At 38.6% G+C, this 10,240-nt stretch overlaps 1 protein-coding gene across 3 annotated transcripts in view; it reads left to right on the top strand.

Annotated features, from left to right (window-relative positions):
- The window catches only part of OTUD7A (OTU deubiquitinase 7A), a 114,023-nt gene extending 109,324 nt beyond the window's left edge, over window positions 1-4,699 (top strand). For 2 of the 3 annotated variants that reach the window (XM_035336013.1, XM_035336014.1), the window contains exons 14-16: window positions 932-1,046; window positions 1,259-1,343; window positions 3,071-4,699. In XM_035336013.1, coding sequence (XP_035191904.1) covers window positions 932-1,046; window positions 1,259-1,343; window positions 3,071-4,504 — 1,634 coding nt within the window. In that variant the 3' untranslated portion in view covers window positions 4,505-4,699. The remainder of the gene's footprint in view (window positions 1-931; window positions 1,047-1,258; window positions 1,344-3,070) is intronic. The other variant, XM_035336015.1, reaches the window with a different exon arrangement.
- Window positions 4,700-10,240: the final 5,541 nt, after the last annotated feature.

Below are 10,240 nucleotides of genomic sequence, written 5' to 3'. Positions count from 1 at the left end.
AATGACTACTCAGGCAAAGTCCTTAAGGCCTGTGGTACAGAAAATTAAATTCCTTCATTGGTTGTCAGAGGAACAGCAGTGACCTGCATCGTGCTGAGGATCCGCCCCAGTCCCTCAACAGCTTTAAGTGTGTTTTCTAATGAAATGGAAGCAAATTGCTGGTTTTAATTAACGCTGACAGTGCTTTTCTTTTAGTTTATTGGTGATGAATGATAGACACTCTGTAAAACCAGCCTGCAGTCCCTGCATGCTGAGTATAAAGCCGAGTCATTAAGATATGTCAAAAGGCAGAGAGCACTAGCAGAGAGGCAAGAGAACAGAACAGCTAAAACACCCAGACAGTAATGCTGGGGTATAACAGCGGTAATGGTCCTAACACCACACGCAGGACAGGTCTTAAACTGACCTCTTAGCCCATCTATATGCTGATCTTTGCTCTTCAATTACAATAACGCACAGTTTGAGTCCAAAAGCCCTGTAATTACTTTTTGCTTTGTCACATAATGCTGCTATCTTTATTTCTTTGACAGTGGAAAACCAAACAGTTCTAACCTGAAAAGGCAAAATAATTAACGTGTGAGCATTTGTGTGAGAGACAGGGCAGGCAGAATATTTCAACATTTTATTGCTTTGTACTGTTCTAATGTTCTGTCTCCAGGAAATGTTTATTGTGCATTACAAAATGGCAATGTTGTTCTCCCAGAGGTCTCCCCTCCTCCACCAGTGACTATCCTTCATGCCAGCAGCGATCACTGTATTACCCTCTTCCTCCCCTCTTTATCATGCAGGCATCTAAATACAGATGAGACAGTTCTGTAGCACATTTGATTTTTGGCCTTTTTCTTTTCCCTTCTTATTTTTTAGTGCTTTTCACAGCTAAGTCTTTTTGTTTGTTCCTTCCCCTCCAATCCTTGTTTCTTCTCTACTTCAGCGGTGATCCCCCTGACTGACTCTGAACACAAGCTACTGCCTTTGCACTTTGCGGTCGATCCTGGGAAAGACTGGGAGTGGGGAAAAGATGACAATGATAACACCAGACTGGCCAAGTAAGACCTTTCTGTAACTTCAGTAAAATGTCTTGAGCCATACCTGATCTAAGTATTGAGAGAACTGCTAACAGAGAGGGCTTTGTTCACGTCTTCTGGTTGCGTGGGAGGCTGCTGTTACGCTGAGCAGCGTGGCCTCTCCCTCTGAAGAAGTATTGCTTTCTCTTTTGGTGTGTTTTTGACTGGTTGTTCCCTTCTGTTTTCATCCTTAGTTTGATTCTGTCTCTTGAGGCAAAGCTTAATCTTCTGCACAGCTATATGAATGTAACATGGATACGCATACCATCTGAGACACGGGTAAGGTAAACGTTTCCTTAATTTAAACCAAATAAGTGGTAACGAGGCACACTAGGGTGTTGTGCAGAGTGGGCTGCATGGACTGGACAGCTGCCTAGAACCACCTTGTGGCCATAGCAGCAGAGACAAGTCACTAGTGGCATGCTGTCACTGCCATCTGGCTTGCAGATCTTCTAGGTTTTTGTTTTTAAAACAGTTGCTTGTACATTTTTGCAACTCGTATTTCTGTTCTAAAGTGTATTTTCCAGCTTTATCTTTCTTTTATTTATTTCAGCAGTTCAGAAAAACCTTAAAACAGACCTTCTCTCACCAGTTTTCTCAGAACTTTGGCTCGCTCTCCTGGTGCCACTGTTAGGTCACCAGTCCCTCGTCCTTTCTGTTTTTATGAACAGATTTGGACCCCTGGACAGCTCCCAGTTCAGAGTGGCTGACAAAAGGCCACAGACTGGCACTGAACTGGAACCTGGTTCTTTCAGAAAACTGTTTTAGAACTGTGCCCAGCTGGCACCTTGTCAGCTGCAAATTTCTCTGCAAATTACATTGAATAGATTGAGGTGTTAGTCTAGAGGCAAAAGGTTGCTAGGAGAGGATGGAGGTGATTTAGACAGCCTACACAGATGGTATTTGAAAGGAGGAACACAAAACAAAAGGAGACAGGATTTAACAAGCTGCAGGAGGGGAAAAAAATCCATTTTTCTACAGTTTCACCCTAATGTGGTAGCCACCACATCAGAAAAGGAGAGGCAAAGTCGTCCTGTAATTGTAAGCTGTGAACCTGAAACCTGTGGGACCCGGGTTGCCTCTCCCTGCTTCAGATTTGCCACGTGAGCATGGGCAAGTCACTTCAGCATTCATTTCCTCCTTTGCCAAGTGACAGCTCTGCTCCCAGCTGGTTGTTGAGGTGCTCAGGGATTCTAGAGAGACAAAATCTAAGCATTCAGTGACAAGAAACAGGTGTGCATTTCTGTAGTGGAAATAAATACATCTCCAGAGCTACTCTATGTCATTATGTTTTGTATGCATGTTTTGAATTTAACTTCAGCAGATTATAGCTTCAGGATGTTTGAATGCAAGACTAAGATTTGCAGGACTAAGTAACTGCAGTCAAATTTTAAAGTTCCTAGGATCCTTGTAACTGCATTTTCAAGAAAGATGCTCTATTACCTTACCTAAAGCATAACTTGGAACTCACACTCCTTGCATCAGTTTTATCTGTATTGTATTTCCAGTAAGAACAAATAGCAGATATAGAACAAATGGTGACTTCATTGTATTCTTCAGTCCGTTTGCTTAAGTTTCAGTTTCTTTCCAGGCTGTCTCCCGCCTGGCCGAGAGGCAGCAAGTATTGAGGATGCTTCCCGTGCAGCGGCTGGGCTCTGTACACTGGCCAGCCACTCAGCTAGTCAACACAACCAGGGAAGCTGAGCTGCAGACCCCTTGACAGGAGCACTAACTTGCCTCTCTCCATTATTCAGACACTGATTTTCACAGAACGTCTGGCTGACTGACCTCTAAAACTGTGCTTGAAATGAGCCAGGATTGTAGGATCAAGCAAGATAGATAGCACAGCCAAATACGTGAAGAAACCAGTCTAAAATGTCAGTGTGTAAATTAAAAACTAGGCTTTTGAAGTCAATATCAAACTCCATATTATATTTGTCTTTTTTGCACCAAGTCCCTATATGAAACTGATTTTGCTGTATCTAATTGTAGTTAATTTTCCATAGCAGGCCCCTTTGGCTCAACCAGAATCCCCTACAGCTTCAGCTGGGGAAGATGTTCAGTCTCTGGCTGACTCAATGGACTCAGACCGAGATTCCATCTGTAGTAATTCCAACGGCAATAATGGCAAAAACGGTAAAGAAAAAGAAAAGGACAAACAGAGGAAGGATAAAGACAAAAACAGGACGGATTCAGTTGCCAATAAAATAGGAAGCCTCAGTAAAAGCCTGGGAATTAAACTGAAAAAGAATATGGGTGGTCTTGGAGGCCTGGTGCATGGCAAAATGAGCAGGGCAAATTCAGGGAATGGGAAAAATGGTGACACCGTAGAGAAAGTCAAAGAGAAAAAGTCTAAGTCTCGAAAAGGGAGCAAAGAGGAATCTGGACAGTCTGCAAGCACTTCTCCATCTGAAAAGACCACTCCATCTCCTACTGACAGAGCTAGCAACTCACCCATTGAAAAGATGAACACTAAATCTTTCTCCGACAAGCAGTCTGACCCATGGAAGTACAGCACTGATGTGAAACTCAGCCTCAATATTTTGAGAGCTGCCATGCAGGGTGAACGGAAGTTTATTTTTGCTGGCCTTCTTTTGACCAGCCACAGGCATCAGTTCCACGAGGAGATGATAGGTTATTACCTGACCAGCGCACAGGAGCGTTTCAACGCAGAGCAGGAACAGAAAAGAAAGGATGCTGAGAAAAAGGCTGCACTGAATGGGTCATCTAACAAGAAACTGGAGCCAGAAGCATATTCAAAAGAGAAGTTAGAAGCATCTCCTCAGGATAGGGCATCACCCGTCTTGCCTCAAAGCCATACAACTCAACTGGTTTTAAAATTTAAAGATCGCACTAGTCCCACTCCTGGGTCATTTTCTTCACCTAGTAACGGTGCTAAGAGAAGCGGCCCCATCCCAGTCTCTGCCCACTATAGCCATACACCACCTGTTCAAAGGCAAAGTGTCATCCATTTGCATGATGTCAACTCCAAGCCATCGAGCTTCCAAGATGATACCTACAAGCCAGTGGTTGGCACCTTAAAAACCTGTGCCACGTACCCCCAGCAGAACAGATCCCTGTCTTCTCAAAGCTACAGCCCAGCCCGGATATCTGGAATCCGTACGGTGAACACAGTGGAATCGCTGAGCTATGCCATGCCTACTGAACACAAGTCTCAGACGTACACAAATGGATTCAATACCGGCGATATTAGAGACTGCTTAGAATATGCTGATGAGGATGCTCCTCAGACCTGGTTGAACAATGATAAAAATCAAGGCAGAAGCACAGTTTGCCCAATATATCCCATCCAGCAGAACCGCTGTAAGAAGGATAACTGTTCCTTTTATGGTCGTCCTGAGACTGAAAATTACTGTTCATACTGCTACAAAGAAGAGTTGAAGCGCAGGGAGAGAGAAAGCAAGGGACACAGGCATTGAGAATTCTTCTGTGACTATTTAGTTTTATCATTTTCTTACTTACAAAGTAAACAGTGTTGAATTGCAGTAAAAGGAATCCTTACAAAAAGAATAAAGGATTGATGAGTAAATTAGTGTCTAGCTTTTCGCTTTTCCGGGGCAATGAGGAAATAATAGGATTAATTTATCATAAATATATATATATATTATTTTCCATTTTGTCAGTGTCTTTTTTACATATAATGGTAAGCTGAAGGGTTGTTTACTTCTTTGTCAGTGCTGTGTATATGTTTGGTCAAAAATTTACTAATGGTGCCTGAATTTACACTGACATCACTCAGGTAGTAGTATGATAGGGGAAAGTCATAATACTGGAGATGTGGTGTTGCAGTAGGGTAGTATCTGCCTTGTAAACATTTGAAATTCTATAGCGATTATGAGAGTATTTTTTCCTCAGTAAAAGTTAAATTTTTAATAGCTTTTTTTTTTTTCTTCAGGAGGGTAGTGGTTTTTGCATAATGCACATTTTTAACATGGCAGAGTATTGCATTAGTACTGATGTTTGTACTTTAGTCTGAAATTTTAGTCTGGAACGATTCTAGGAAACTAGAAGTGAAAGGTCTGAATTCATGAAGGCTGTAGCTTTTCCTAGTTTTAAGTTCTTACCAGTTATTTCTATGTTTCCATGAAAAAGTAGATTTGAGCCATTTTTATTTTTATTGATTTTTTAAACAAGTTTTATAAAAAATACATTATGACCTGCAAGACTTCACTTCCTAAAAAAAACAAAACAGAAAAACCCTACGCATAGTATGGTTTCAGGCACTGGAATCTCAGTGGTATTTTCATTGTTGTTAAAATTGGAAGAAATATTAAAATAAAAAAATTGAGATTTGAAAAAATTGATGGCTAGTTAGGAAATTTAGGATTAGTTTAGTGCTGAATGAACTGCTTGTCCAAACAAATGTATCGCATCAGTGAATTCCCTTAACCATTATATGAGTTTAATCATTATTTATTCCTCTTCCAATATTGTTGTTTGTTAGTTATTGCAGACGTAATTACTTCTGAGCATTTGTTGACGACACGACTCTACCTATTTTTTTAGTCTTCTCCTGCAGTGAGCTCTTCGTCTGCCAGGAGGTTCCAAGATGGCTCTAAAGTACCTCCAAGTATGATCCTCCTAGTGCAGATTTGCACAAGTCTGAAATCCAAATATTTATGTAAGTTTTTGGAGTACCTTTGAAAATCAAACTTTGTTCATAGAACCATTTCTGTAAAACAAACAACAGAAATACTGTTAAAGTAGATGTATTAAATTAGCAAGTCTTCCTGATAATAGCAAATGCAGTTTTTACACCCTTATATTGCCTACTGGCAGAATGTAGTAAGAATAGTTATACTTGAAAGCAACAGTTTATCTACTGTCTACCTATGTTTTTTTGAGAAAATCTCATTTTCCACAAATAAGTGAAGTGTTGCCTTCAAGACTGCTTGCTCTGCCAATTAAAGGTGTGGAACATGAATTTTACCTTACACATTATGGAATAGCACTTCTCTGGCCTGCATAAAAGAGATTCTTTCCCAGTAATCATTTCTCATTCTTTTCTGCTATACCCTAATTTTTATTCTTGGCATGGGTGATGCCATTTGACTTGTGTCCAGTTAATGTTAGTTAGTCTTGAAGCCAAGTGTGAAGTAGTCTGTTAAACATGATGCACGATCTAATACTGATGCTTACTTGCTTTCAGGAAAAGCACATAGGTGTTTGGTAATGTCCCACAGAAATTTGTGAAACAGAGCATATGCTTAAAACAGACCATACGTTTAGGTTTTCTGCTGGATGGGAGATTTAAAGAATGCTTTCAAAATAAGTCTGCTAGCCACTTCTAAAAAATCCTAAAAGCTGTTCCATGAATCCAGACCTGTACTTCATATTTCGTGTAGTATAGTGAGCATACACTGGATGTCACTGAATTTGCAGTCATTCATAAAAGGGCAATTTTGGTGAGTTTAATGAGAAGTTAAAACTCTATATGACTTCTTTGCTTAAGGTAAGCAGATTCTAAATCCCACGTCTCTGGTTGTAAACACTGGTAAGCAGTGTCCTTTTTTGGTTAACTGTTGTGACTACATGCAAATTCTCATTGCCAAAGAAATCTGTGATTTCAGATTATGTTAAAGCAAGTCAGATTATGTTAAATCAAACATCGTATTTGATTGTATTTGCTGCTGAGATGGATAAAGTTGACAGGTTAAAACTTCATCAAATAAAGAAATATTCAGGTATTTAGAAATTCTTAGAGCATCAGAGTAGCAGTAGCATTTGATAGTTGGAGAAATGCTTTTATGTGAAGTTGTGCTTAAGAAGTACTACATTAGCAGCAAACTCCACCAGCCCATGTATCCGAGTCAGTTGTATCCTTTTCTGAATGAGGAGACAAATAACAGCACATATGTAAAACCAAGGAATTACCATGAGAATTTGCTGGTTCCCATTTGTCAAAGGGGTTGTTTCTATAGTATGTTTTAAAGATGCACTATTCCCAAAACAAATACATATGCAGAAGGGCAATATTTAGATTATGAATTGCTTCTAAATTACTGAATAGAGATTGTGACTGTATGTTAGATTATTTTGAGAAACTAATTGTTCATCTGAATAACAATAGGCTTGTCTATATAGGATAGTGTTTACAGTCATCCCTAAGTCTCTCAAATATTTCCAGAAGTATTAATCACTACTGGTTTGCTCATTTAAAAAAAAAGTTACATGATGTAATGATAGAACAGTTTTTAGTTTTACCAGTTTCCTCAGAGTCCCTTTCTTGATAACCCTTAATAAAAAATTTGCTTAATATTCCTGCTTGCTTTGAGAACTCCTTTCAAATATCCCACAATTTTCTTGTCTTGTAACATCTGTTGCAGGCCTAACAGGCGATTTTTTTTCATTTTTTTTCCCGTCTTTTCCTCAGTTGTTTCCTCTCCTCCCGCTCTCCCCCTCCAAAGAGTTATTGTGATGATGATTATTATTTTAAATTCTGAGCAGATGCATCTCTAATTGTGTCAGTTTTCAAACAGGGACACCATATTTGGAATTAAATAGTCCTGATATGCAGAAACAGCTTCCTTCTGAAGGAAGTGACTGTCCCATTAAAAGCAGACTATAGTTACAAAAGGTATATTTTCTACCTTTTTTTTATATATATTTATTTTTTTTTTTCAGAGAGAATTCCCAACTTTGTGAGTTGTATTCACTAGCCTCAAAAGAAATCATGCCATTCCTTACCTGGCTGTGAGAAAGCATAGTCTTCAAATGTATTTTTGCTCTTGCACTAAATAGCTAACCTTTGACTGCTCTTCTGTGTCAATTTTTCTTATATTGAAGACATATCAGTGAGTCCATCTCCATGCCTGATCTACCCCCTGTACCTTTCAGAGCTTGTTAGAGTTACCAATTTGCCCAAGCTGTACAGAAGTCACTTTTGGTTTTGGAGACCCTCTTCATGTCTTCCGTTAGCTCAAGTGACTGCAATGCATATGCTTATTTTTGCAATTGTGTGTGCTTTTTTTTTTTTTTTCCTTGATAGTGATTTAGTGATTCAACACTATCGCTGTTACCAGATTCCAAAATACAAACTAAATCCTGAGTAGGCTATTCCTGGAATAGATACAAAATTACTAGGAGATATTTAGGTTGGAGGAAGCCGGAATTTTTCAAATGTGTGTGTGTGCAATTTTTCTACTTTTTACTTTGTTCTTAAACTTGGCTGCAAAGGTCTGCTCATAACAGAGGAGGCTTCTAATACATAATGTGTTTCAGTCACACTTTATATTAAAGTTTCATTTAAAATGCTTTATAAAGAGTTAATAAATCTATTGCCAGACTTCACAAGTATTTTTTCAGATGTGGGTATCACTTGTAAGTGGCTAACAAGCAGCTCATTCAGAAGAAGGTGGCATAGATTATCAAAAACAACTTAAGATGTTTTGGATTTTAAAATGATTGATTAATCTTTTGCTAACATAGTTCATTAAGCTTTATAAATGCAATGGAATATAGTGTGTGACCCAGCTTTCTTTAGCACTTGGTCCTTTCTTCCTAAGTCAAAGATAGCATAAGAAGAATCAGTTAAAGAAAGATGCTATATTTGGAAGGTTTTGTGTTGCTTGTTTCTTAATAAGTCTAAATTGGCCAAGTGAAGTCTTCAGAGTCGCCTTTTATAAAACTGCAAAACTCACGAGATGAGCAGTATTACTTGATACAGAAAGCATTGAGGAGAGATGCTTAACGTGGATTTGTGCACCATTTGACTGCAGATTGAAGCAGTCTGCTGAGGCAATATCAGTCCTTGTACATACAGGCATATTCAGGGTAATCTACTTCTCTTGTGATGATGAATGTGTAGATATCAAAAAATGCACAGCACAGATCTGACAAAATACTGCCCTCCAACTCTCTGATTCTGCAAGCAATTACACTGGTGCTCAACTTCACCAATATGAATAGTCTTCCTGATACCAAGGAGACTGCATATTTTCAAAAACTTAACATAACTGTTAAGAAACTTACCATAAATGTTTGTGGGATCAAGGCCTGAGCCCTTTAGCCAGTGTTTGTTCCCCTCAGGCTGCCAGTTGTTGCTCTTCCAGTGAGAGAATCGATGAGAATCTTGCCTGAGGTGTAGGGGGATGCCTTAGGCCCCTTGGACAAAATCTGCTGTCCTCTGAAATCTGTGAACAGAATGCTGTCAGCAGTGGGGGCCTCAAACCAAGTGCTTCACAGACGCACAGCTTGCAAGCTGGATGTGAGAATAGAGTATGAACTAATACAGGAGTAAGGTCTTCATAACACTGGGAATGTTTTTGCACAGTTAGAAACCCATATGTTGATAGAAACCACAATAATCTCAAATAAACGTAGGTCCAGAAAAGCAAAATAACTGATGCTGGTTGTAGGTGGCTTTTCAGCTTAGTGTATTTTAAGTCTCTGTCAGTGTATTTGAAGCGTATTTCTTTTAAGGGATGGCAGCTTACAAAGAGGATCACCAAATGGTATACAGCATAGAATTTAAATTATTTCAGTAACAGGCACTAATATTGATTTTAATTTGCACATTAGTTTCCAGTGTATATGACTAAAAATACTATATTGTTATAAATGAGAGGAAAAAACCACAAAGGTGTTTCTAAGTATGTTCTGTTTGTAGACTTAAGACTGTATTATGTTGGAATTTTACAAGCCAAGTTTAAATTGTAATATAGAAATTATTTTTATATTATTTTCAAAATATGCTACAGAGCAATATTTTGCGCCTTTATTATAAACAGGGTCATCATTTTAGTAGGTTACCTTCCAAAGTGCTGGTAGATATTAACCATGAAAAGAAAGCTTTGTAAAAATGTACTTGTTTCTAACTGCTCTGTCTGTTGTGCACATCTATGTCTAATGAGAGTTGAATATACAATTTTTTTTTAATTGAAAAGCTTTAAATTTTTCTTTATATATTTTGGTACAACACTATTGCTCCCTATCTCCTTCCACTCTTCCTTCCGTCCCTACAAGTAGCCACTTTTATAAGCAGCTTCTGAATAAACATTCATCTGAAAAGTTTTCTTACCAAATGAAACATTTCTGCACAGATACTAATTGACTTGGGACGTTCATAACACACCCTGAATCCACTGAAGTAGGATTATTTTCCTTTTCTGAAAAAAAGAATGGTGGATTTATTAAACCTTCCAAATGGAAATTGA

Source organism: Oxyura jamaicensis, chromosome 10 (assembly GCF_011077185.1).
Source record: "Oxyura jamaicensis isolate SHBP4307 breed ruddy duck chromosome 10, BPBGC_Ojam_1.0, whole genome shotgun sequence".
NCBI lineage: Eukaryota > Metazoa > Chordata > Aves > Anseriformes > Anatidae > Oxyura > Oxyura jamaicensis.
The sequence above is the reverse complement of the archived record's forward strand: the minus strand, read 5'-3'. Positions and strand labels throughout refer to the sequence as shown.